The sequence below is a fragment of the Diorhabda sublineata genome, chromosome 1 (genome assembly GCF_026230105.1).
Source record: "Diorhabda sublineata isolate icDioSubl1.1 chromosome 1, icDioSubl1.1, whole genome shotgun sequence".
NCBI classification, from domain to species: domain Eukaryota; kingdom Metazoa; phylum Arthropoda; class Insecta; order Coleoptera; family Chrysomelidae; genus Diorhabda; species Diorhabda sublineata.
In genome coordinates, this window is record NC_079474.1 from 93,233 (window position 1) to 121,222 (window position 27,990).

Consider the following 27,990-nt stretch of genomic DNA (forward strand, 5'->3'; position numbering starts at 1 on the left):
AATATAAGGTTTGTTCCAACAGCTAATCTGAACGGTTTTGGAAGCGTTTAAATGATATTACTCAATCACCGGCTGTGGACGGTTTTAGTAATGTTTTTGATATTAACAAAGTTCGAAAAAACCGTTGAAACACAAAACAGAATCGTTCGTGAATTGCAACTACTCGGTTGGAACACGTAATTTATATTGCGCAGAATCGTCACCGTACTAAGGTTTTTAGATGGATAGGAACGAACCAATTGAAAAAAAAATGTACATCGAATTTAATATTTTTATTATGAATATAGTGTAATTACTTCATTAATTATAGAATTTAGTAATCGATTATGTAATAACTGATTATAGCATTGACATTTGGTATAATCGATTGTAAATTAATGAAATTTTGATACATTTGAACTACTGTTTATCGAACTTTCTTGAAAAAAGTTTTTATAGTTTATAAGGGAAAGTGAAAGTTTTTATTTATTTTTTAATTAATAATTTCACGAGTAAAAATATTATTTTGTGTAAATCAGAAATAAAGTGTTGTGTAGAGTGTAATATGTGATATTTCACGGTATATAACTTACCTTACGTTTCATATGTGACTGTTTTCCTCTTCAAGTACGTATTTAAAAGGAAAACGATTCGAAATAATACAATTTTATATCATAACAAACATTTATTAAAACTATTTTTTCCTATTTGTATAAAACAGTATAAATAGGACAGTAAAATACAAATATTTTTTATATAATAAATAAAAACTGATAAATAACCTAAAATATCAAAAAAGTTGGTACTTTAATAGTACTGTGCATATAAAAAAAATTATTTTTTTATCCTTTGAAAGGACATGGAACAGTTTTTATAAATAATTGTGCTAATATTTCAACAAATTATTTATTTCGATCTGATACTATCTCATATGTTGAAGACGTTAAATTATTTCGAAATGCAGATTTTATATAGCAAAATCTGATAATTCTGAGCCTTTTTACTACATAAGTAAAAAAACTGTAAATAAATGTAAAAAATATGAAAATTATGTTAAATATAGTACAATATGGAAGCTGCGAGTTGTATATCGAGATTTTATTCGATATCTTATAAAACACCAACTTCAGAGGTTCTGTTGAATGCCCCACTGCTTTATCACCCCCTATATTGTCAAAAAACTGTCATTTCTCGTGTTTAAACCAAATTTTGATCACGAATACGAGTAGTTTTGAATATTTTTTACATTCAGGAATGTTTTTTATCCAAAAATTGAGGGATATATTAATATTTAAATTAAGTACACGCTTTGTACCCTTCACAAAACTTTATTGAATATCCGGAAATACTGATTGTGGGGGTATTGGAAAAAATTGAGTCGATACTACGAATACTTAGGCGTACGATTTTTTTTTCATTGAGGATAATTAATTTAAAATGGGAAATAAATATCTGTATACACTGTAAAAAATGCAGCAACAATCAATGTTTCCCCTCGACCTGTCTTTTAATTCAAAAGATACATTTTCACGAGAATAATTTTAATTTTTTTTTTTTTCGATATATACACGTGAACTAAGGAAATTTGTTTTTTTTTTTAATTTTTAACTTTTGATTTCGTCGTGGAATTGTACCAGACTTCCCACAGCTCCGAAATAACCTTCGTGTTCTAAAAATAGGGCCTTCATTGTGCTCTTCGACCAATAATCCATTGCGTACGCCAATAATTTCATAGCTATAGGATTCACCCTCAAGAAATTTCCGATAAATACCACCTGGAATCATATTATACACGTCGAACTTTAAAAAAAACGGAAACGAATGGAAAAAATTATAAATATAATTAAATGTTTTGAAAAATATCTATCAGAGTAGTGACCATTTAGGTTATTAATGAAATTTGTAGCTTCATAACCTCATTTTTGTCTCTTACGTCACTTGTCATAACCTTGATTTAATATAACATCAACGATATGTCAAATTTTTTCCAAAATGGTGCCTGTGGGCATTTTTTGTGACGTATTTCATTTATTTTTTCAATTATAGTGACTTGACGAATTTTTTTTTTTTTCGTTAAAAATGTTTTATACAACAGAATAAAGTCGAATTAATTCAAAAGTAAACGCCAAAACGTCCACAACCATAAAGTTTTTTATCCACAAATTAAATCACGTTGTTTTCATAGAGCTAGTTGCTTCTAATTTCTTCTTTTTTATCGTTAACGTTATAGGTTAAGAATTAACCTCACTATTTTCCTCTCCTGTCACTTGTCATGAAATTTATTGCTGTGGGAGCTGTAAAAACGGCCATTTTTCAATTTTATTTTCTTCTTTTTTATACTCCTGTTTCATTATTGTCATATTAAGAATCCATAACAACTTAAACTTATCATTTTTATCTCTTAACATTTATTGTTCAGCGAGCTATAAAAAAAACGGCCATTTACTTATAGTTTCTTCTTTTTTATCTTCTACTGACAAGTTGAAAATTCTGTAGCTTCTTAACCTCACTATTCTTCTCTTCCAACTCATTTGACAACTATATAAACAGCCATTTCTCTCTAGTTTCTTCTTTTTTATCTTCTTATGTCATCATTCCCTATTGAAAGCAGCCGTCCCCTTCTAGTTTCTTCTTTTTTACATTGTTTCTTCTATTTGGACATTCCTTAACCCCATTCTTCTGTCCTACGTGGTCACTAATTGTTTTTTCTCGTTTCGACTCGAACTATTCTTCTTTTTTCATACTTTATCTTCTATTTAGTCCGGTTTTCTCATCTTCTTTTTTTTAAAATTCGCGCCTTTTGTCTTTTGGACGTTCCTTAACCTCATTCTTCTGTCCTACGTGGTCAGTTATTGTTTTTTCTCGTTTCGACTCGAACTATTCTTCTTTTTTCATACTTTATCTTCTATTTAGTCCGGTTTTCTCTTCTTTTTTTTTAAATTCGCGCCTTTTGTCTTTTGGACGTTTCCTTAACCTCATTCTTCTGTCCTACGAGGTCAGTTATTGTTTTTTCTCGTTTCCACTCGAACTATTCTTCTTTTTTCATACTTTATCTTCTATTTAGTCCGGTTTTCTCTTCTTCTTTTTTTTTAAATTCGCGCCTTTCGTCTTTAGGACGTTCCTTAACCTCATTCTTCTGTCCTACGTGGTCAGTTATTGTTTTTTCTCGTTTCCACTCGAACTATTCTTCTTTTTTCATACTTTATCTTCTATTTAGTCCGGTTTTCTCTTCTTTTTTTTAAAATTCGCGCCTTTTGTCTTTTGGACGTTCCTTAACCTCATTCTTCTGTCCTACGTGGTCAGTTATTGTTTTTTCTCGTTTCCACTCGAACTATTCTTCTTTTTTCATACTTTATCTTCTATTTAGTCCGGTTTTCTCTTCTTTTTTTTAAAATTCGCGCCTTTTGTCTTTTGGACGTTCCTTAACCTCATTCTTCTGTCCTACGTGGTCAGTTATTGTTTTTTCTCGTTTCCACTCGAACTATTCTTCTTTTTTCATACTTTATCTTCTATTTAGTCCGGTTTTCTCTTCTTTTTTTTTAAATTCGCGCCTTTTGTCTTTTGGACGTTTCCTTAACCTCATTCTTCTGTCCTACGTGGTCAGTTATTGTTTTTTCTCGTTTCCACTCGAACTATTCTTCTTTTTTCATACTTTATCTTCTATTTAGTCCGGTTTTCTCTTCTTCTTTTTTTTTAAATTCGCGCCTTTCGTCTTTAGGACGTTCCTTAACCTCATTCTTCTGTCCTACGTGGTCAGTTATTGTTTTTTCTCGTTTCCACTCGAACTATTCTTCTTTTTTCATACTTTATCTTCTATTTAGTCCGGTTTTCTCTTCTTTTTTTTAAAATTCGCGCCTTTTGTCTTTTGGACGTTCCTTAACCTCATTCTTCTGTCCTACGTGGTCAGTTATTGTTTTTTCTCGTTTCCACTCGAACTATTCTTCTTTTTTCATACTTTATCTTCTATTTAGTCCGGTTTTCTCTTCTTCTTTTTTTTTAAATTCGCGCCTTTCGTCTTTAGGACGTTCCTTAACCTCATTCTTCTGTCCTACGTGGTCAGTTATTGTTTTTTCTCGTTTCCACTCGAACTATTCTTCTTTTTTCATACTTTATCTTCTATTTAGTCCGGTTTTCTCTTCTTTTTTTTAAAATTCGCGCCTTTTGTCTTTTGGACGTTCCTTAACCTCATTCTTCTGTCCTACGTGGTCAGTTATTGTTTTTTCTCGTTTCCACTCGAACTATTCTTCTTTTTTCATACTTTATCTTCTATTTAGTCCGGTTTTCTCTTCTTCTTTTTTTTTAAATTCGCGCCTTTCGTCTTTAGGACGTTCCTTAACCTCATTCTTCTGTCCTACGTGGTCAGTTATTGTTTTTTCTCGTTTCCACTCGAACTATTCTTCTTTTTTCATACTTTATCTTCTATTTAGTCCGGTTTTCTCTTCTTTTTTTTAAAATTCGCGCCTTTTGTCTTTTGGACGTTCCTTAACCTCATTCTTCTGTCCTACGTGGTCAGTTATTGTTTTTTCTCGTTTCCACTCGAACTATTCTTCTTTTTTCATACTTTATCTTCTATTTAGTCCGGTTTTCTCTTCTTTTTTTTTAAATTCGCGCCTTTTGTCTTTTGGACGTTTCCTTAACCTCATTCTTCTGTCCTACGTGGTCAGTTATTGTTTTTTCTCGTTTCCACTCGAACTATTCTTCTTTTTTCATACTTTATCTTCTATTTAGTCCGGTTTTCTCTTCTTCTTTTTTTTTAAATTCGCGCCTTTCGTCTTTAGGACGTTCCTTAACCTCATTCTTCTGTCCTACGTGGTCAGTTATTGTTTTTTCTCGTTTCCACTCGAACTATTCTTCTTTTTTCATACTTTATCTTCTATTTAGTCCGGTTTTCTCTTCTTCTTTTTTTTTAAATTCGCGCCTTTCGTCTTTAGGACGTTCCTTAACCTCATTCTTCTGTCCTACGTGGTCAGTTATTGTTTTTTCTCGTTTCCACTCGAAGTATTCTTCTTTTTTCACCGTTATACATTTTTTAGGTTAGGAAATCGATGTTTCTATCGATATTTTATCGAAAAAAAAAAAAAAAAATAAATAAAATTGTACTCACCCTATCGATTTTTTCCTGTATGGCGCACATCCTGGCGATCGAACCGATATTGTTGGTGATGGTGACCAAAGTGGCTCTAGCCAGATCTTGTTTACTGACATTGGTGCGTCTTTCTCTCGAATTCATTTGTCCAAAGCTACACAAGGCCGAGAAACTTCATAGTGTACCAATTACGTAAAAAAGCAGAAAAAGAAGAAGACAGACGAAAGAATATTACAAAAAGCGAGCACAACATTAAATAAGAAGCGAATTTTAAACTCGTATCGAGTCGATTAAGCGATGAAAATAATGCGAAATAATATCGTTAAAATGAAAAATTTGATCGAGATCATCTAATTTCAACGAACGAACGATTTTTTGACGTCGTCTTACCTGCTGGCCACTAAATCTCCCGGAAGACCAAATCTTTCGTAATCGCCCCCGTATATATCTCTAACTAATTTATCGACGTTTCGGTTGTCGCCTTCGGCTGCCAAACTTATGGCTTCTTCGAACGAGTTACATCCGGTTAGAAGACAACAAAGTCCGAGGAATGTACCGCCACCTATACTGTAATTTGAACACTACTTTGGTATTCGGAAATCATTTCTTGTTGCGGGAATTTTGAATATTTTATAGAAAAAGTGATTTTCGAACTACCCCCGTATCATTTAAAATGAAAATTTCAGAGAATCTGGAGAAAAAATATTTTCGGAATTGCCCCTGTATCATTAAAACATCGATAATTCTAGAAATAACGAAATTTTTGAAGCCCCCTGTATCGAAATACTCAAAAATTGTGAACAAAAACTAATTTTGGGACAACCCCGTATCATTAAATTTCAAGATCTTAAAGAAGAATCAGGAAAAAAAATATTTTCGGAATCGCCCCTGTATCATTAAAACATCGATAAATTTACAAATAACGAAATTTTTGAAACCCCCTGTATTATTTACATTGACGTATTCCAAAGTTTAAAAAAAATGTAATTTTGGGACAACCCCTGTATCATTAAATTTCAAGATCTTGAAGAATTCGGAATAAAAATATTTTCGGAATCGCCCCTGTATCATTAAAACATCGATAAATTTACAAATAACGAAATTTTTGAAACCCCCTGTATTATTTACATTGACGTATTCCAAAGTTTAAAAAAATGTAATTTTGGGACAACCCCCGTATCATTAAATTTCAAGATCTTAAAGAAGAATCAGGAAAAAAAATATTTTCGGAATTGCCCCTGTATCATTAAAACATCGATAATTTTACAAATAACGAAATTTTTGAAACCCCCTGTATTATTTACATTGACGTATTCCAAAGTTTAAAAAAAATGTAATTTTGGGACAACCCCTGTATCATTAAATTTCAAGATCTTGAAGAATTCGGAATAAAAATATTTTCGGAATCGCCCCTGTATCATTAAAACATCGATAAATTTACAAATAACGAAATTTTTGAAACCCCCTGTATTATTTACATTGACGTATTCCAAAGTTTAAAAAAAATGTAATTTTGGGACAACCCCTGTATCATTAAATTTCAAGATCTTGAAGAATTCGGAATAAAAATATTTTCGGAATCGCCCCTGTATCATTAAAACATCGATAAATTTACAAATAACGAAATTTTTGAAACCCCCTGTATTATTTACATTGACGTATTCCAAAGTTTAAAAAAATGTAATTTTGGGACAACCCCCGTATCATTAAATTTCAAGATCTTAAAGAAGAATCAGGAAAAAAAATATTTTCGGAATTGCCCCTGTATCATTAAAACATCGATAAATTTACAAATAACGAAATTTTTGAAACCCCCTGTATTATTTACATTGACGTATTCCAAAGTTTAAAAAAATGTAATTTTGGGACAACCCCCGTATCATTAAATTTCAAGATCTTAAAGAAGAATCAGGAAAAAAAATATTTTCGGAATTGCCCCTGTATCATTAAAACATCGATAATTTTACAAATAACGAAATTTTTGAAACCCCCTGTATTATTTACATTGACGTATTCCAAAGTTTAAAAAAAATGTAATTTTGGGACAACCCCTGTATCATTAAATTTCAAGATCTTGAAGAATTCGGAATAAAAATATTTTCGGAATTGCCCCTGTATCATTAAAACATCGATAAATTTACAAATAACGAAATTTTTGAAACCCCCTGTATTATTTACATTGACGTATTCCAAAGTTTAAAAAAAATGTAATTTTGGGACAACCCCTGTATCATTAAATTTCAAGATCTTGAAGAATTCGGAATAAAAATATTTTCGGAATCGCCCCTGTATCATTAAAACATCGATAAATTTACAAATAACGAAATTTTTGAAACCCCCTGTATTATTTACATTGACGTATTCCAAAGTTTAAAAAAATGTAATTTTGGGACAACCCCCGTATCATTAAATTTCAAGATCTTAAAGAAGAATCAGGAAAAAAAATATTTTCGGAATTGCCCCTGTATCATTAAAACATCGATAATTTTACAAATAACGAAATTTTGAAAGCCCCCTTGTATTATTTACATTGACGTATTCCAAAGTTTAAAAAAAATGTAATTTTGGGACAACCCCTGTATCATTAAATTTCAAGATCTTGAAGAATTCGGAATAAAAATATTTTCGGAATTGCCCCTGTATCATTAAAACATCGATAATTTTACAAATAACGAAATTTTGAAAGCCCCCTTGTATTATTTACATTGACGTATTCCAAAGTTTAAAAAAAATGTAATTTTGGGACAACCCCTGTATCATTAAATTTCAAGATCTTGAAGAATTCGGAATAAAAATATTTTCGGAATCGCCCCTGTATCATTAAAACATCGATAAATTTACAAATAACGAAATTTTTGAAACCCCCTGTATTATTTACATTGACGTACTCCAAAATATAAAAAAAGTAATTTTCGGACACTCCCTGTATTATTAAAAGTCGACGTCTTCAAAATTCTGACGTAAAAGTATTTTTTGCAATTCCCCTGTATCATTCAAACATCGATATTTGCCTTGTATCATTTATCATTTTTCTTGGAAGCCCCTCGTAAACTAAAAAAGTAATTTCGAATGATCCCCTGTACTGAATTCTCAAAAATACCACAAAATAATTAATGTTGGAACTGCCTCTGTATAATTGGAATTCAATGTTACGAAAATTTTTAAACGAAAAAATAAGTTTTGAATCCCCCTTGTACCATCAATCCTCCAATATTGTAGAAAACGCAAATAACTTTGTACGGCCCCTGTATTATATAGTATTCTACTGAAAAAAATAATTTTGGAACTGCCCCTGTATTATTGAAATCCAATATCACGAAGATTTTATACAAAAAGTAAAATTGGTATTCCCCTTGTATAATTCGAGCCACAAAGGAAAAAATATTATAGAAAAAGAGTAAGTTTGGTATTCCACCTGTATTATTCAATTCTCATAGATTCTAAGTAAAAATTTTGGCACTTCCCTTGTATAGTTCATTATACAAAATGTACTTTTGGAAACTCTCCTGTATTAAAAATTAATAAGATCCTGAAGATTCGTAATTCTTAATGCCCCCCTGTACTATTCAAATTTCGAATTTTCTACAGAAAAATTAATTTCGAAGCTCCCTTGTATCATTCTCCTTCAATATCGGAATGATAAAAAAATAAAATAAAACTTTGATTCCCCCTCGTATTCCATAAATTCCCAAATATTCTATAGAACTATAGTTTTGGAAGCCCCCTCGTATTATTTCTCTATCTCTCTATTTTTTGTTTTGAAAATAAAGATCCGCCATTTTGTTGACCACGATGTAATATGTCAATTATTGTTAGTGTTTGATTTTGAAAATATCGATAATGGGAAAAAATCACTCACCTAGTACCCGATATCCTTTTATAATCATTTTCCGAATAAACCGCCAAAATACTAACTCCCGAACCTATGTTGACTATGAGGAAGGGATAGGGCCGGGAAAAATCATAATTCACTTTGCTACATCTATCCTCTTCGGTCGGATTGGCCCAATAATAACATTCCGAAGGATTGCTCCTATCGATATAATGCAAACCTGCCAATAACGACGCGAATTCATCGAATTTGGCTAGTTTTAAGTTTACTTCCTGAAAAATAATTTCGTTGTACTTTCAGATATTCCCCTGTATATATATATATATATATATATATATATATATATATATATATATATATATATATATATATATATATGTCGACTGACCCGTTTGAAATCCTCTTCGAATTTGAAAGCCCCTCCTCCTGTAGCCGATACCGTCGTCACTAATTTCGCCATACCTTTATATTTTGCTAAACTTAGGAATGTTTTCATCGCGCTAGTCGGGAATCTAATGAAATGTAAGGTCCCTACTATACCCCTTATTTTTACATTGTCCATCTAGGAAAATAAAAAAAAAATAATATTCAATTTCAAATTTATCTAACTCGTACCATTTTTCGTATGTCCCTCGTAACCGTAAAATCTAACTAGATCGCTATTAACTTCAATTTAACAAATTAATTTTCGTTATTCCCTCGTAGCAATTAAATATACACAAGTTACATATCAAGTGAAAATTGATTTTTGTATTCCCCTCGTAGCGATCAAATATACACAGATCGTTGTTAAAGGTTACATACAGTGAAGTGAAATTAATAAATTTTCATTACTCCCTCGTAACGATAAAATCTACGCAGATCCATATTAACATCAGTTTAGAAAATACATTTTCGTAATTCCCTCGTAACGATACAATCTTTGCATACCGTTGTTAACGACTACACACAAAAATGAAGTTAATCGATTTTCGTAATCCCCTCGTAACGATAAAATCCACGCAGATCGATATTAACATCACTTTAGAAAATAAATTTTCGTAATTCCCTCGTAACGATAAAATCTACGCAGATCGAAATCAACATCACTTTAGAAAATTAATTTTCGTAAATCCCTCGTAACGGTAAAATGTTGGTAGATCTTTATTGAACTTAATTTAAAAAAATTAATTTTTGTAATTCCCTCGTAACGATACAATCTTTGCATATCGTTGTTAACGATGAAATATAAAGCGAGATTAATTTTCGTAAGCCCCTCGTAACGATAAAATTCACGCAGATCGAAATTAACATCCCTTTAGAAAATTAATTTTCGTAATTCCCTCGTAACGATAAAATTTATGCAGATCTCTATTTACGATTACATATAAAGTGAGGTTAGATCAGCTTTTGTGTGTTAATATCTTTAGAAAATCAACACTGTTAACGGCTACTTGACCCCTATTTGAATATTTAAAAATGTATTTACGCAATTTGTACAGAGTTTAGTTTATACAGAGCGTTTAAAAAGTATGAAAATAAATGAAATATCAAAAATTGTATAATATCTTCAATTATAACCTCACATTTAGTACGTTGACCTTTGTCGATATTATTAAGCAAATAAGTGGAAAAATAGTTTATCTATAACAAATATGCAACAAAAAACTTTAGTATCTTACTTGTAGATGTGTATCTCGATGGCCAGTTCTTCCGTAGGCCGAATTTTTCGTAAGATATCTTCTTATATTCATCAAAGTTTCAATTTGGGAGGCGGATTCACCTTTTGGTAATTCTTTGGGTTCGAAATATACCAGTTTACACAGAGAACCCCCTATATCCATACCGAACCACGGCATAGCTGTAATTGAGACATACACTTTCGCAGATAGTTCTGTGGTTAGTACGAATAAAGGATTTATAAATTGCAAGGACATTCATAATACATAAATTATTATATACGTAATTTACATAATTTTTTTTTATTTACTGTATATAATTAAAACGAAAAACGTCATATGGGATATATAAAAATATCATTTATTATAGATAAAAAAAAATAATTAGTGACAGTATATACCAGGTACGTTCCAAATTTATACAGATAAACGTACTTAACTTGAAAGTATTAACGAACATAAATACAGATTCAATTGTGAGGTTTTAAAAAGCGGTTCTACTGAAGTTTATTTTCATTATGTGCAAACAAATAAAATTAAAGCTCGAACAAATACGATTATCAACCAAAAAAAAGGACGAGATGATAAAGTAACAGGATATAATTAGTTGATAATAAAATATCGATATTAGCGATAAGCGTTTTGAATTTAAGGATATCTAATTTATTTCCTCTCCTTATTGCACTATGATTATTTTTTATTGCAGTTAAGTAAAATTATACAAATTTTATTATTTATTATATCCCTAATCGACGCTACTGAGTGTTATATTATGACAGTGGATCTGTAACCATCTCCGATCTACACTACAGTTGTCATAAATACAATTTAACGATCCAAATAATTATGGTTACGATCACATTTTTTTATATTTTATTTTTTACCCAGAATATATTTTTATAAATCAGATACGTAATATTTAATTTTTTTAAACGATTAATAAAGTTCTAATTTCACAACGTGGCAACAACGCTGTCGTATTAAATTCAGACAAGAGTTAATTATTCTCTAATGTCTAGACGCTGATAAAAAAGAAGAAAGAATAACATTTCGTTTGAAAGCAATAATATATAATGGGTTAGAGGTGGGTTATATAAATTTAAAATTGAGAATTTCAAGTAATATATATGCTAATTATTAATAATTGGCACTTACTAGCATTTGATTTATTCATTTTTTTGTTAATATTACACAAATCTCGTCTACTAGTTTATAAACAGGCTCAATCTGAACTTTGATACAATGTGAAATATGATATCATTGTATATCTGTGATATCATCATTTAGGATTAATGATAATGAAAGTTATCTATCAAAGTCTTATTTTATTAGTAATCATTTTATTATATTATTCAATAGCAGTGAGAAAAAACTGCTTCTTATAGTATCCAAACAACATCGAAATTAAAAAAGAAGAAGACCAAACTAAAATATAATTTCATGTTATATATACCAGTGAAAGAAAAACAGCTTCTAATAATATCGAAACAACACTATTTAACTTTAAAATTAAAAAAGAAGAAGATTAAACGAAAATAACGTAATTTGATGAAAAAATATGATTCATTTAGTGATAATTTCATGTTATATATACTAGTGGAAAAAAAAAGTTTCTAATACTATCAAAACAACACGGTTTAACCTCGAAATTGAAAAAAAAAGAAGATTAAACGAAAATAACATACTGAAATCAATTGTCAATATTTTTTGACTTACCATTGTGGATGGTGTGCTCTTCGTTCACCCCATTGACGTCCACGGGGGGTTCTGAATCTTTCTTGGACATCCTTGCTGCGATTACACCTCTCAAACAACCCTTACAACTGTGCGGTGCCATCGGTACTTTTATTAACTATTACCAATTAAAAAAAAATTTTTTACTCAAGATGAACCGTCAAAATTGAGGTTATAATCAGAGTCGAAATTTTTTTTTAAATTAATTTGTGAATTACCCTCGTATTTACTGGATTTTAGCACCACTTTTTGTAAAATATTACAAACTTTCTAATCGCCTCCGGTAATACTATAATCAATTTACTTACTTGATTCTTTTTTCTAGCACACTTAATATTATTCTTAACGAATCTAATCAGGTTTTTTTAATAGGGAAAATTTATTATTTGTGTACATGCATGAGGCTTGTAAAACTGTTAACTGAGTTCAAACTTTTGAATAGTATCAATTAATGCTGCTTTGACCATGACCTAGCAGATCATGCAGTGAAATGGTGTTGTTAGTCCAGTAGATGCGTTAACTAAGACAAAAAAATTGTGCCTACTAGTTTTTTGGGATATTTCCTGTCGTTAAAAACAACTAATTAAGTTCCTATTAACGAATATTAATTATTTCTTAAATTATATTTGATAGTGAAACTGAAAAAACGTTTCTGGTAGAATTATTTAAATAACAACCACTAACGTAATATAAAAAATCTAATCAACGATATACAGATACGTATTTAATGAGTTCAAAGGTCATCACATCCTTTAAAAACTTTTGCATAACACGCCTATGTAACTGATAACCACAATTCAATTAATTCATTACCCTGAAAGGGGCATAAAAAATAATTAACCCGAAATAAGTACACGACTTTAAAGAATATATTTCTAAATCATTGTTTACAGTTAATTATTATCGGTACTATGTATAAAATGATGATAACCTTTACCTTTAAACATGATGAATTGTTTCCAAATTATCAGATGCGATATATTAACTAAACAGCACTTAAAACCGAAAATTGTTCATCTGTATATCATATATACACGTTTGCAAATGAACTTTTCTTAGAAAAACATTTCTGAGTGGGATTGGTAATACCTTTTTATCAAGGACAAGATAAAAAGCACTTTGAACTACAAATTACGTGACGTAAAATCGTACGATCTTTACGGTATTACTAGTTCCTTGTATAATGAAATGAAGCTGTGTTTTCGTTAACGATAAACCGAAATTATTTATTTTCCATTTGTAGAACTATGAATTATTATATTTACTACACGGTTCATTTTTATACTACCGTTAATGTGCACGTGTCTATAGAGTAGATTTCTAGGTTGTCATTGTCATGTTGAAAATATTTTGTCTCATATTTATTTTTATTAAAAATAGAGAATAAAGTTGTTATAATATAATTCATTTAACAAACATTTTAAATAATTATAATATTTAACGTTAATTTAGTGATAATCAAAAGAAACCATAGAACTAAATTATCTGAAATAATTTGACGTTGACGTTTAAACAAAATGACAACCTACTGACATACTTCACCGATATATTTATACTTATATATGTTTTTATTTAAAATCAATTTGAAATTTATGAAAAAAATAAACTTGTTGTTAGTTTCGAGAATAATTGAAAGAACGTTCAGTGTTGGAACTTACAAAATGGTAAAATTAATCGGACAAAAAGAAGCTCAGTCAATAGATATGGAACTTTTCGATGAATATTCTTTTTCTGTTGACCAATTAATGGAATTGGCAGGTTTAAGTTGTGCTGTAGCTATTGCTAAAACTTACCCACACTCGGCTATCAATAATAAATCTATATTGGTACGTATTAACATTTCATATAAATCAAATTTTCTACTTACATATTTTTTTCCTATAATTATAAAATCGAAACGTAAAACCTTCGTCATTAGATCTGTTGACAGGTCATTTGACATAATTTCTATTGAATCAAATTTGGGCAATAATAGTATTTATTGTTCTATATTTGAAGGTGTGTTGTGGTCCTGGTAACAATGGAGGAGACGGTCTAGTTTGTGCTAGACATTTGAAGCTTTTCGATTACAAACCGATCGTGTATTACCCTAAAAGATCCGATAACAAACTTTATAATAATTTAACCAATCAATGTACTTTGATGAATATACCGGTGATTCAAAATTTATCTGAAAAATGTACTGAATTCGGTCTCGTCGTCGACGCTCTCTTTGGTTTTAGTTTTAAACCCCCGGTTAGGACTGATTTCATACCAATAATGGATTATTTGAAGCAGACTACAGTACCGATAGCGAGGTATTTAGTCTCCGAGGTGTCGTAGGGTGTTATATGTCGATTTTATTTTGTTTCAGCATTGATATACCGAGTGGATGGGACGTAGAAAGTGGTCCACCAGAAGGGGGCATCAAACCAGATATGTTGATTTCTCTTACTGCTCCAAAAAAGTGTGCAGAGCATTTTAAAGGGAAATATCATTATTTAGGTGGTAGATTCGTACCTCCTAAGCTGGAGGAAAAATATAATCTACAATTACCTAAATATCCCGGTACAGAATGTTGTGTACTTCTTACCGAAACTTGTAAAGATTCTGAAGTGAAATGTAAAAAAAACTGATAGAAAATTGTTTTTTTGTATTAAATAAGATGTAAACGTTATTTTTTGACTCAATTAAATATTGTTGAAAATTATTTGTTTTATTTCAAAACTTTCAGGATTCCCCCTGTAATATTCCTTTTCCATAGTTACCAACGTAATATTTGGAAAATATCCCATTGCTACTCCTGTTTCCCCCAACAAAATAAAATGTCACCATTGGTGATTTTTGATTCATATTTTCAATTTTTTGTTTTTATTATTGATCATTATTTTTTTCTTTAAAAGAAATTTCTAATTCTTCTAAACTAAGTAAAATTTTTATCGATTATTGTTCAAAAATCTAAAATAATCTTATTACTACTCCTGTTTCCCCCAAAGAAAATCAAACATTGATGACTTTCGATTCATTTTCTTAAATTCGATTATATAAAAATGGATTCAAATTTATGCATTTCAATTATTAAAAAGAATAAAGAATCGAAAGCTAAAATCGAATTATTAAACATTTCGATTCTTTTGAAGTCGTTAAGCTTAGGAAATACTGAATCGTTCGAAGTCGTATAAAATCGTTTTAACATGTAACGTCATATATATACATTGTGATTTGTAACTAAGTTATTTCAATTTTATATAAAAATTTAATTGTTTAGAGAGATTTTTTAATTAAAATGAATATTTCGATTAAAAGAATTTTAATAGAACATCGATACTAATATAACTTTAATATAAATAACGCAATATTTGTCTGGTTATGGCATCATTAGGAAATGACGTAAAGTTTTTTGAGCAAAATAATAATTAATATTAACGTCTTAAAACAAACTCTTGTGATTTCATTCGAGCTGTTTTATAGAAAATAAAACATTTTGATGATTTTTTATTTTCAATTTCAATATACTGCAATGCTATTTTGGTTGCATACCGTGTAGGACGAATATTTTTGAACATTAAATATAGACTCGCGAATATATGCCTAACTAGTACATTTTGAAGTGTACACTTATTGTGCAATTCAGTTAGGCGGTAAAAAACAATAACAATGTATGTGTATGTGTTTTTTCCGTGAAATTAACGATATTTATATGAATTTGTAAATGATTCGAGCCTCTGTTCTTTAAAGATAATAAAATGGTTGTTAAAAAGAACGTTATGTAGTGACGAAGTGTTGAAGTTGAGGTAGTGTAATTGTATTTAGTTAAGAAGTGTTATTGTTTGTATATATCCCAAGGCTTATGGTGAGTTTGTAATTATTAAGCTTGCTATTTCCCACTAATTTACGTAACAAACTTTGCATTTTATTTGTTACTGTTGAATAAAATTGAAAATTCAATTAATTCAATCACTCAAACGTAGTTCTGTTCATACTATTAGAAATAAAACACGTAAAAATCTCACAGAATATATTTTATATATATCTACCAGCCTATCATACCCCAAATCTTACTTATAATTCTAGCCGTCAGTACATAAACCGGCATAAATATAAGTCCGATTATTAGAAATATCAAAAATAGTATAATGATTATTTCTCCCGCAAACACTGCCGTTTTTATTATTTTTTCTTTGGGATCGTCTGTTTCGAAAATATCGATAAGTTTGTCTACGGTGAATCGAGCGAAATAAACGAAACCATCTAATAAGGGAGCCAAGTTCCATAACATCACTAGAATGGTAATGGCCGCGGTATACGCATGCGTACAAAGTGAAGTGATTAGATTTATAAACGATATTTGCCTAAAAAAGAATTTAATTCTAAAATCAAACAATATTTTGAAATTAATTTTCAATTATTGATTTACGTAAACTAGAAACGGTTCGTTATTTTACAATTTAAAAACCCCCACCCTAAAGTTGTGACAGTGCAAATTGAATATTACGAGGGAACTACGAAATTTAAACACGTATTAACATTTCAAGTACTTACTCGTTTCTAGAAACTCCGCGAGTTTCTTGATAATTGACGATGGGAGCTCTTACAGAACGTAACGTAGACAAAATGGCGGATTCGGTCATTTTTAGGTTCTGATTAACCATAAAAACGTTTTTGATTTGATCTGTCCCACGATTTTGGGCAACAAAATTTTGTTGTTGGTCTTCAGTACCGTTTTGGGAGGTACGTCGGGTGGTTTTGAATGTGCTCGTTTGATATTTTTGATTCGTATAATCGTCCAAATCGTTCGTACTCGCGTTGGGCGATCGATTTTTCTTCGGTACGTTTAATTGCAAATAATCGTCTAAATTATTTTGACTCGATGAAAAATTACCGTACGCACCTTTACAACGTTTCGCCCCACAGTTAACAAATTTTTCTTAAATAAAACAATCTCGTTAATAAGTTATTCATTTTTCTATATAAATTGGAGAAATATCAAATGGATTATTTAATATAAATTTACCTGCTCTACAATTCATATCTTCACATTATTCAAGCTATATAGCAAGGAAATTTTACGAGGTGTATAAAATTGACGTTGAAAATACGAAAATTTTGAAGTTTATCAATTGAAGTATTTCATTGGATTTTTTTATCACTAGAATATTTAGCTGAATTAATCATAATTCAAGGCCATATGTCAAACGACACAAGGTACTATACAATTCTTCTTTTTTATATAAAATACGTCACGCAATCTTCTCGTGTAGAAGTTTAACGACCCCTTGTTCGTAAACAGGGGCGTGCATATTGATATTTCAAAAGGTTAATACTTAATAATAATTATTTTAGAAATAAACTAAAAACTTTTTGTTAATTTCTGTCTATTATATAATGAATATAATCGGTAGTCATGGTTTTTTTGACAAATATTATAATAATTGAAAAATGTCAGATCTAAGATATGTAAATGATCAAAATGCAGATAATATTTCTAATATTGACGAGGTTTTTGTCGAAAAAAGTACCAAGGTAACCAAAAAGCACCGAAATAAAAATTGTAAGTTGGTTTATTCACCCATATCACGTGTATACTATACACCAATTGTGAAATGACACGGTTTTCGGTTTTTAGCTGTTTGGATAACAAGATCTATCGCGGAAGAAATCGGAAGAGAGGAAGTACTGAAGAAAACTTTAATTGAATTTGTTATTTACGCTTTTTTTGCCCTATTTGCTTCAATTTGTAAGTCACTATTTAATAATCTACCCTGTACACTTGAAGTGATCGTACAAGTACGGTCATGGAATCATAGAACTACAGCGCACAGTGTTAGATCTGTGGTTTTTTAATAAGTCAGTTTTTCGTGTTGTCGTCGATTGAATCTGGATTATTTCAGATGTTTTTAGCGTCAATACCTCGGATTATTATTTGACGAGGGGTTTGAAACGGCAATTTTTGGAACAAGAATTTACTGCTGTAAATGAAGTTGGAAAAAAATTCGAACAAATAAAAACAGCAGCGGATTTTTGGTCCGTAAGTATATGTGTAAATAGTTTAGGCGATTCATAAAACATCTGATGTTAAAAAATATAATTTTGTGACGTGTTTATAGTACGTCGAAAATCATATGATCGATAGCATTTTTTGGGAATCGACGTATGCGATTGTAGACGAAAAGCACAAGAATAGAATGAATATACTCCAAGAAAATAAAGTACTGGGCGTGCCAAGAATGAGGCAGGTAATTTAGAGACAATTATTTTCCGGATATCGGGTCAGAATTTACCTATTGCTAAATATATTTAAGATATTTGAGGTTATGTAAGTTAATCCGCTCAAATTTTAATCCCCAATATGGCGGATTTGGACGTAGATACCTGTATTATCGATATTTCGATTGAAACAGATTTTTAGGTTAGGATTACCCATAAAATATAATTCTAAATCCAAAAACGTCTTTATTTGATTTATTTTTTTTTTCAAATTTCCAGCTTAAAGTTCGAAACGATTCTTGTATCATCCACGAATATTTTCGTAAATTTTTTCTAACTTGTTTCGGTGGGTATTCGGAGGCTTCTGAGGATAAGGAAGAGTTTGGTCCTCGTAATGGAACTGCGTAAGTATATAGCGATTAAATTAATCATTTCTGTTGTAATATTCCCGCGTACTCCAGATAAATTATTTGTCTATGTTCCGATCAAGAAATCGCTTAGTGAACAGTTACAACGATTGAAATGATTGAGGTTGAGAATCGATTACAATCGATTATTTTTCGAGATGAATCCTCGATTGGGTATTATCGACCGTGAATTTTTTCAGTTGGATGTATAGTTCTGCGGGAATAACTAAAAATTTGCCTTACCGGGCTAAAGTATCAACTTACGGCGGCGGAGGCTACTACTTAGACTTCATACCCAACAAAGAGGAGACTCAAACGGAGATTCAAATGTTGAAAGAAAATTTGTGGGTAACGAGAGGTACGAGGGCGATATTCGTCGATCTCAGCGTTTATAATGGCAACCTAAATGTTTTCGGCACCGTTAAACTGATTTTCGAATATCCGACCGCCGGCGGGGTGATACCTTCGGCTGATATACAAGCTGTCAAATTATTGAGGTTTCATTCGACTTGGGATTGGGTCGGTTTGGTATGCGAAGTTTGCTGTTACGCCTTTATGTTGTATTACATTTTGGAAGAAATACGCGAAATTATGTATTTTGGATTGAGGTATTTCCGTAGATTTTGGAATTATATAGATTTATCCATTATAGCGGTAAGTAATCACAATATTCGTTAATCAAAGTTTATATCATCGATTCTTTCTTACCATAGATATAGCAACGTATTCTATCTATAGTTAACATCATTTCTATTCATCTCTGTGGTTTTTCGTTTTTCGCGTTGTCGTTTATTTCAATGAAGCCTGTTTTTCGCGTTGTCGTTTATTGTCATTAGGCTAGTTTTTCGCGTTGTGTTTTGATACACACAAGTCTGTTTTTCGCGTTGTCGTTTATTGTCATTAGGCTAGTTTTTCGCGTTGTGTTTTAATACACAGTCTGTTTTTCGCGTTGTCGTTTATTTCAATGAAGCCTGTTTTTCGCGTTGTCGTTTATTGTCATTAGGCTAGTTTTTCGCGTTGTCTTTTGATACACACAAGTCTGTTTTTCGCTTTGTCTTTTTTATAAAGCTAGTTTTTCGCGTTGTCGTTTATTGTCATTAGGCTAGTTTTTCGCGTTGTTTTTTGATACACACAAGTCTGTTTTTCGCGTTGTCGTTTATATCAATGAAGCCTATTTTTCGCGTTGTCGTTTATTGTCATTAGGCTAGTTTTTCGCGTTGTCTTTTGATACACACAAGTCTGTTTTTCGCTTTGTCTTTTTTATAAAGCTAGTTTTTCGCGTTGTCGTTTATTGTCATTAGGCTAGTTTTTCGCGTTGTCTTTTGATACACACAAGTCTGTTTTTCGCTTTGTCTTTTTTATAAAGCTAGTTTTTCGCGTTGTCGTTTATTGTCATTAGGCTAGTTTTTTGCGTTGTCTTTTGATACACACAAGTCTGTTTTTCGCGTTGTCGTTTATTGTCATTAGGCTAGTTTTTCGCGTTGTCTTTTGATACACACAAGTCTGTTTTTCGCGTTGTCGTTTATTGTCATTAGGCTAGTTTTTCGCGTTGTGTTTTGATACACACAAGTCTGTTTTTCGCGTTGTCGTTTATATCAATGAAGCCTATTTTTCGCGTTGTCGTTTATTGTCATTAGGCTAGTTTTTCGCGTTGTCTTTTGATACACACAAGTCTGTTTTTCGCTTTGTCTTTTTTATAAAGCTAGTTTTTCGCGTTGTCGTTTATTGTCATTAGGCTAGTTTTTCGCGTTGTTTTTTGATACACACAAGTCTGTTTTTCGCGTTGTCGTTTATATCAATGAAGCCTATTTTTCGCGTTGTCGTTTATTGTCATTAGGCTAGTTTTTCGCGTTGTCTTTTGATACACACAAGTCTGTTTTTCGCTTTGTCTTTTTTATAAAGCTAGTTTTTCGCGTTGTCGTTTATTGTCATTAGGCTAGTTTTTCGCGTTGTCTTTTGATACACACAAGTCTGTTTTTCGCTTTGTCTTTTTTATAAAGCTAGTTTTTCGCGTTGTCGTTTATTGTCATTAGGCTAGTTTTTTGCGTTGTCTTTTTATACACACAAGTCTGTTTTTCGCGTTGTCGTTTATTGTCATTAGGCTAGTTTTTCGCGTTGTCTTTTGATACACACAAGTCTGTTTTTCGCGTTGTCGTTTATTGTCATTAGGCTAGTTTTTCGCGTTGTGTTTTGATACACACAAGTCTGTTTTTCGCGTTGTCGTTTATTGTCATTAGGCTAGTTTTTCGCGTTGTGTTTTGATACACACAAGTCTGTTTTTGGCGTTGTCGTTTATTACAATGAAGCCTGTTTTTCGCGTTGTCGTTTATTGTCATTAGGCTAGTTTTTCGCGTTGTCTTTTGATACACACAAGTCTGTTTTTCGCGTTGTCGTTTATTGTCATTAGGCTAGTTTTTCGCGTTGTGTTTTGATACACACAAGTCTGTTTTTCGCGTTGTCGTTTATTTCAATGAAGCCTGTTTTTCGCGTTGTCGTTTATTGTTATAAAGCTAGTTTTTCGTGTTGTCGTTCATTGTTATCAAGCTAGTTTTTCGCGTTGCTTTTGATACATACAAGCGCGTTTTTTGCGTTGTCGCTTATTTCAATGAAGTCTGTTTTTCGCGTTGTCTTTTGATACACACAAGCCTGTTTTTCGCGTTGTCGTTTATTGTTATAAAGCTAGTTTTTCGTGTTGTCGTTTATTGTTATCAAGCTAGTTTTTCGCGTTGCTTTTGATACATACAAGCGCGTTTTTTGCGTTGTCGCTTATTTCAATGAAGCCTGTTTTTCGCGTTGTCGTTTATTGTTATAAAGCTAGTTTTTGGCGTTGTCTTTTGATACACAGGCTTGATACACACAGGCGCGTTTTTCGCGTTGTCGCTTATTTCAATGAAGCCTGTTTTTCGCGTTGTCTTTTGATAGACGCAAGCGCGTTTTTTCGAGTTGTCCTTTAATAGATCGCATTTTCAGTTATTGGTGACCGGTTTGATAATGTCTCTATTTATCATGCTAGAGGTTCCACCTGCCATAAAGACAATAAAGGAGAACCCAAAGGAATACGGCAACTTGGAATACGTCGCCCAATTGTACATTCGACGAAACAACGTTATAGCTGTTGCTCTATACTTGATTTACCTCAAAGCGTTCAAATTTTTAAACTTTAACAGAACCATGGGACAATTGAATAATACTTTAAATAAGGTAAGTTAACCTCAAAAAAACCCAAAAAAAATGGGTCACAATTTGAACCTCGTATATTTTCGTTTTTTAGTGTGCTTTGGATATTTTGGGATTTTCGATGATGTTTTTTATAGTATTTTTCGCTTATTCCGAACTCGGTTATTTGTTATTTGGAAATCAGGTAAAAATAATTATCCAAAACGTCTAAATAGATTTGAATGTTAGCGCCAAATGTCAAATGTTTGTGTTTCGTGTTCACATCGTCATTATTCCGTGTAGTTTGACGGAAACAATGTTGCCATATTTACCGTTAACGGGAGACCTCCACGTTATTGCAGGTGGAAAATTTCAGTACTTTTGGAATTTCGATGTTGACGTTGCTGCGCGCCGTCTTGGGCGATTTCAATTACGAACAAATTTCGGATGCCAATCGAATTCTAGCCCCGATGTATTTCATTTCCTATATATTTCTAGTTTTTTTCGTCCTATTGGTAAGTTTGTATACAGCGTGTCGAAATAAATCAACTTTCATTTTAATATATTTGCGTAGAACATGTTTTTGGCTATTATAAACGACACGTACGCCGACGTGAAAACGGAGATAGCCATAGCTCCGAACGAGATGCAAATGACCGAATATATAACGAAAAAATTCGGAAAGTTTTTGAGAAAAATCGGTTTGGGCCGATTTATACCGAAACATTACGAAGAAAACGCCGAAATAAACGCTACGATCCGAGAAATACGAGAGGTTTTGAAAAAGTACGTTGATTTCTACTCCATCCACTTCTATCTCGTATTTTTTGTATTCTAATTCATGTTTTTCTACCACTTTTTAGGTGTGGTTTCAACGATCTCGAAATAGAAATGTTTTTTGCTAGATACAACATTGATCCTTGGTCGGAATTACGCATCAAAGATTCCGATAAATTACTCGAAGAATTAACTTTGATTCTGAGTAAGTTTTTATCGCCCCCCGTACACTTTCCCCAATGAAACGGTGTGAAATATTTCCGATGTTGTCGAGTTAATCTTTTTATGATTATCGATTGGCGTAAATTAACTTAAACGTGACATTTGACACGACATTTCGGAAATTTCATTCAACACCAGCGCCCCTAGCGGCAAATTCGTACACGGTAACTGTCATTAATCAATTTCCAGAACAAGATGGCGACGAAGGAAACGTCAAAGTGACTGATTTTATCAGGTAAGATTCGAAATATATAATTTGTTTTTAAAACTCATTTAATAATGCAAATTCCGTTAATTATTATTAACGTTATATATTTTATTTTCGATAATTAAAAAAATTTCATATATCAAACTTTTATGGTTAAATTTGACGTTATTTGTAAATTATCCTCATCTACGTACTATTTTTGAAGTCTGGCAACGTTGTTTAAAGTGTGACTTTTACTTTATACGTTCATCAATTTATTTCATACATACATACATAATGAATAACGTTTCCACATTCATTAGAGTATTCTAAATTCCCTACTAAAAATAAAATCATTAATTTCCGGGTTTTTTCATTAACAAATCCAATTGCAAACACAGAACATTCACTGTATAGTTGTATAGGAAAAGTATAAGTTATAGGAAAAAGAAGAATCCAACCAAAATATGTGTTGTCAAACAAAAAAATCTGTTAATGAATTATTTACGTATTTGGAACTGATTCAATAGTACAAACCAGTAATAATTTTATCAATTAATTAAAATTTTCTATTTCATTTTCGATAATTAAAAAAATTTTTCATATCACACTTGTATGCTTAAGTATCAATTGGAGTTTTAAATTATCCTAATTTACATACTATTTTTGAAGTCTGGCAACGTTGTTAAAAGTATGACTTTTACTTTATAGGCACATCAATTTTATGTATCGATTTATTTCATACTAATATGGGAAGTTTTTTTAATAAATAACGATTCAATATTCATATTATAGTATTTCAAATTTATAATAAATAAATTTGTATGTCTAAAAAGTTCTCTACCCAAAATTAATTTGTTAATTTCGATGTTCTTCATTAACAAATACAATAGTGTGTAACCACAGAATAGTAACTGTATAATTGTATAGGTAGAGGTTATAGGAAAAAGAAGAATCTAACCAAAATATTAATGTGTTATCAAATGATGTGTAGTGCTGAAATTTCGTGTTAAAAATAAGAAAATCCGTTGTTAAATTAAGAAAATTAATCAAACATTTTTGAAAAATTTCATATTAAAGTTGCCATTTTGCTATTCCAGGCAACAGAAGCAATTACAAGAGATCGAAGTCGTGATTCAAAAATTGGTTGAACAAGTCAAGACGCTGCTACAAAAATTGGAAGGAATGGAAAATGTTACGAGGGAGGAAATTCGATAAAAAAAATCAAATGAAAATGTAACATTTTATTTATAATACGTGATTTTTATAATACAAACGGAAGAAAATTTATGTACAAATCAACAGATTCATAAAACGTTTCAGTCGAGAAATATTTTCTAATTAAATAGTACAAAGTAAGTATTTTATAAATCTGCTCTTTTTTTAATAAAATATAATAGTGGTAAATTGCAATGATAATATCTAGAATAATATAGTGAAATATATATATGTACAGGTTGTCCCAAATAATGGAACATCATTTATAGTAAAATACGAATAATAATATTTGCGTGATGAGCATTTCGATACATATCACAAAAATTTTGAGGGTTAAAAAAATGTATTTCCATAAAGTCCGTCATATTTTTTGAAAATCTTTTCAATTATGTCGTACAAAAAAAATAATACTGCATAATGTTGTTGAAATACTGATGAAATGAAAGCTACCGAAAGACCAGATGAAAATACATCGATTTAAAAAAAAATTATAGTCCAATCATCTTTAAAAAAAAATAGTAACAGCAAAAACATCTGTTTGATTAAACGTTAGTTGAAAATATTTAGTTTGCGAGGTTTTCACCCCCGATTTCCACGAATCTGCATCGATTTTAATGAAATTTTGACATCGTGAGTTCCACCCCAACTAGGTGGAGGAAATTTTTGTGTTGAAAACAACTGCTGAAATTGACTAAATTTTAAACAAAAAATGTTTACAAAAAACTATTTGCAAAATAATTCTTTCCGTTCCTGGAAAAATTTTGAATAGATGTTGCCTAATTGATCATTAATTCAATGTTTATTGGATAAAATATAAATTATCATAGTCTGTTTGTAAAACTTTTCTGCATACATTATACTTATCACAGTCATACACAAATTAAAATTTTTTAAAAATATTAATTAATTAATATCGTTGGAGAATATTTGAATACTTTAAACGGTTTGACTATTCAAAAACCCTCAAAAAGTCGATTTTCACCATTGAACGGTTTTAACCGCACGGCAATAATTCCGGTACGTGCGAAACTAGCTTGACGTTGATTAAAATTGTTAAAATACAGTTAAACATCCAAAACTTCCAGGATAATAACTCCAAAGATCTTAAAACCTAAAAACGCCGCATTTATATGCGATTTTTTACCGCGCGGCAATAATTCCGGTACGTGTGAAACAAGCTTAATGACAACAATCGTTTACAAAAAATGGTGAAATTGTGTGTTTCCAACCGAAGAGAAAATGTCCAAAAGTTTATTTTCAGCTTTATAAGATTTGAAACTATGCGGCAAAAATTCCGATACGTGTGAAATTTGCTTAACGATGATTAAAATCTTAAAAATACGGTAAAATTTTGAAAATGTTCACATTTTCTAATGATAATAACTTCAAGGATCAAAAAACTTGAAAACGCCGCATTTATATGTCGATTTTATACCGTGCGGCAATAATTCCGGTACATTGTGAAACAAGCTTAATGATAACAATAATCGTTTACAAAAAATGGTGAAACTGACTGTTTTCGATCGATCTTCATGAATAAACCAAAGAGAAAATGTCCAAACGTTTAATTTCAGCTTAATACGATTTGAAACTGTGCGGCAAAAATTCCGATACGTGTGAAACTTGTTTAACGACGATTAAAATCGTAAAAAAACTGCAAAATTCTGAAAATGTCAATTTCAAAGATTGAAAACTTGTAACGCCGCATTTATATGCGATTTTTTACCGCGCGGCAATAATTCCGGTACGTGTGAAACAAGCTCAAGGATTACAATAATCTTTTCCAAAAAATGGTGAAATTGACTATTTTCGAATAAACCAAAGATAAAATGTCCAAACGTTTAATTTCAGCTTAATACGATTTGAAACTGTGCGGCAAAAATTCCGATACGTGTGAAACTTGTTTAACGACGATTAAAATCGTAAAAAAACTGCAAAATTCTGAAAATGTCAATTTCAAAGATTGAAAAACTTGTAACGCCGCATTTATATGCGATTTTTTACCGCGCGGCAATAATTCCGGTACGTGTGAAACAAGCTCAAGGATTACAATAATCTTTTCCAAAAAATGGTGAAATTGACTATTTTCGAATAAACCAAAGATAAAATGTCCAAACGTTTAATTTCAGCTTAATACGATTTGAAACTGTGCGGCAAAAATTCCGATACGTGTGAAACTTGTTTAACGACGATTAAAATCTGAAATTCTGAAAATGTCAATTTCAAAGATTGAAAAACTTGTAACGCCGCATTTATATGCGATTTTTTACCGTGCGGCAATAATTCCAGTACGTGTGAAACTTGCTTAACGACGATTGAAATCGTAAAAACACGGTAAAATTCTGAAAATGTTCACATTCTCTAAGGATAATAACTTCAAAGAACGAAAAATTTGAAAACGCCGCATTAATATGCGATTTTATACCGTGCGGCAATAATTCCGGTACGTGTAAAACGAGCTTAATGATAACATTGGTAGTAGATTGAAAATAAGAGAAATTTTGTGATTAAAATTAAAGAAAATATGCGAATTTATCGAAAAAGACTTTTTTTTTACTTTTTTCGACTTTTAGTGAATTTTCGAAAATCAAAACCTCCTGAAATTGCAGAAAAAGCGAAATTTTTGCGAAAAATAAATAATTATCACCTAAAAATATATCATATTACATCTCGTACAATTTCGTATCAATAAGGCATATATAAACTATATATATATATATATATATGTATATAAACACCAGACGCATTCATTCACCTCCGTAATATATACGAGCACCAATTCATCAAGTCCCGTCGGCGAAACATTAAAAAAAACGCAACCGGTTTCGTCCCGACACGATTTTAAACCGTCCGGTAAAAAAACCGGCGCGCGTGTAACCATCTTAAGAACAAAATTAATTATCCGAATTAGTACGGTGAATAGTAAACAGACTTTTTTCGAAAAACAAAAAAAAATACAAATTAATCGTTATGAGTGAATATTTAATTCTATTATACGAGGACGGTTCGAAAAGTGACATAAAATTTTCTATCCACCGCTGTATATGAATAAAATCGATTTATCGCTAGGAAAAATTATTTTTTTGTAACGTTAGTCATAATTTTGAAAAAAAAAAAAAAATGGAATGTTCACATGATTTACGAGGGTCGTTCGAGATATTTGTATACTATCGATTATTTTACATACCCTCAGAAGAAAATCGCCAGCAACGAAAGGCAAATGATGAAAATCGACGCAAAAATTAGTTTTTTTCTAAAAAATCCGACAGCAGCTGCCCTTCCAATGAATCGCACTCGGCCATATCTTCCCCCCCGTTATGGAACATACTGGAAGCCACGTTAACGTCGATGCTGTCGTAAAACTCGTCCCCCCCATTCAGAAGGGGGTCCGGACCGGCGGCGGGGCAACGGAAACAATCGTTTCTATCCAAAGAATCTGGATAGGCAGTTTCCAATTCCCGATCCAGAGTTATATCCGGATCGCTGTTATATGAAGAGAGAATCCATGGAGACGGAGATCTTTCTTTTGCTAAATTTGAGTCTGGAAT

At 31.2% G+C, this 27,990-nt stretch overlaps 4 protein-coding genes across 11 annotated transcripts in view; 2 read left to right on the forward strand and 2 right to left on the reverse strand.

Annotated features, from left to right (window-relative positions):
• Nucleotides 1-406: 406 nt before the first annotated feature.
• LOC130452554 (NAD(P)H-hydrate epimerase) lies at nucleotides 407-14,975 on the forward strand. 3 transcript variants are annotated; one of them, XM_056791901.1, is made up of 4 exons: nucleotides 407-606; nucleotides 13,907-14,115; nucleotides 14,288-14,586; nucleotides 14,643-14,975. In XM_056791901.1, the coding sequence occupies exons 2-4, from the start codon at nucleotides 13,951-13,953 to the stop codon at nucleotides 14,902-14,904; spliced, it is 726 nt and encodes a 241-aa protein (XP_056647879.1). In that variant the 5' UTR covers nucleotides 407-606; nucleotides 13,907-13,950; the 3' UTR covers nucleotides 14,905-14,975. The 3 variants fall into 3 exon arrangements, with proteins under 3 accessions (XP_056647879.1, XP_056647880.1, XP_056647878.1); XM_056791902.1 differs by lacking the exon at nucleotides 407-606 and adding an exon at nucleotides 10,645-10,775; XM_056791900.1 differs by lacking the exon at nucleotides 407-606 and having other exon boundaries at nucleotides 13,765-14,115.
• LOC130452553 (pantothenate kinase 3) lies at nucleotides 645-13,617 on the reverse strand. Of its 4 annotated transcripts, none has more exons than XM_056791899.1 (8): nucleotides 13,227-13,617; nucleotides 12,272-12,407; nucleotides 10,559-10,737; nucleotides 9,286-9,459; nucleotides 8,925-9,169; nucleotides 5,456-5,632; nucleotides 5,084-5,219; nucleotides 645-1,754 (listed from the first exon to the last, which is right to left on the reverse strand). In XM_056791899.1, the coding sequence occupies exons 2-8, from the start codon at nucleotides 12,390-12,392 to the stop codon at nucleotides 1,584-1,586; spliced, it is 1,203 nt and encodes a 400-aa protein (XP_056647877.1). In that variant the 5' UTR covers nucleotides 12,393-12,407; nucleotides 13,227-13,617; the 3' UTR covers nucleotides 645-1,583. The 4 variants fall into 4 exon arrangements, with proteins under 4 accessions (XP_056647877.1, XP_056647874.1, XP_056647876.1 ...); XM_056791896.1 differs by having other exon boundaries at nucleotides 5,084-5,237; nucleotides 13,227-13,598; XM_056791898.1 differs by lacking the exon at nucleotides 13,227-13,617 and adding an exon at nucleotides 12,598-13,197.
• Nucleotides 14,976-18,226: 3,251 nt separating the features above from the next.
• On the forward strand, nucleotides 18,227-24,626 carry LOC130447359 (polycystin-2). Its single transcript, XM_056784138.1, has 11 exons — nucleotides 18,227-18,296; nucleotides 18,376-18,504; nucleotides 18,755-18,879; nucleotides 19,083-19,536; nucleotides 21,853-22,083; nucleotides 22,154-22,243; nucleotides 22,401-22,553; nucleotides 22,613-22,824; nucleotides 22,902-23,020; nucleotides 23,227-23,272; nucleotides 24,325-24,626. Exons 2-11 carry the CDS (start codon nucleotides 18,391-18,393, stop codon nucleotides 24,440-24,442), a joined length of 1,662 nt encoding a protein of 553 aa, XP_056640116.1. The 5' UTR covers nucleotides 18,227-18,296; nucleotides 18,376-18,390; the 3' UTR covers nucleotides 24,443-24,626.
• LOC130447342 (uncharacterized) overlaps nucleotides 24,460-27,990 on the reverse strand; it is a 54,947-nt gene continuing 51,416 nt past the window's right edge. For 2 of the 3 annotated variants that reach the window (XM_056784114.1, XM_056784123.1), the window contains exon 7: nucleotides 24,460-27,990. In XM_056784114.1, coding sequence (XP_056640092.1) covers nucleotides 27,685-27,990 — 306 coding nt within the window. In that variant the 3' untranslated portion in view covers nucleotides 24,460-27,684. The other variant, XR_008910237.1, reaches the window with a different exon arrangement.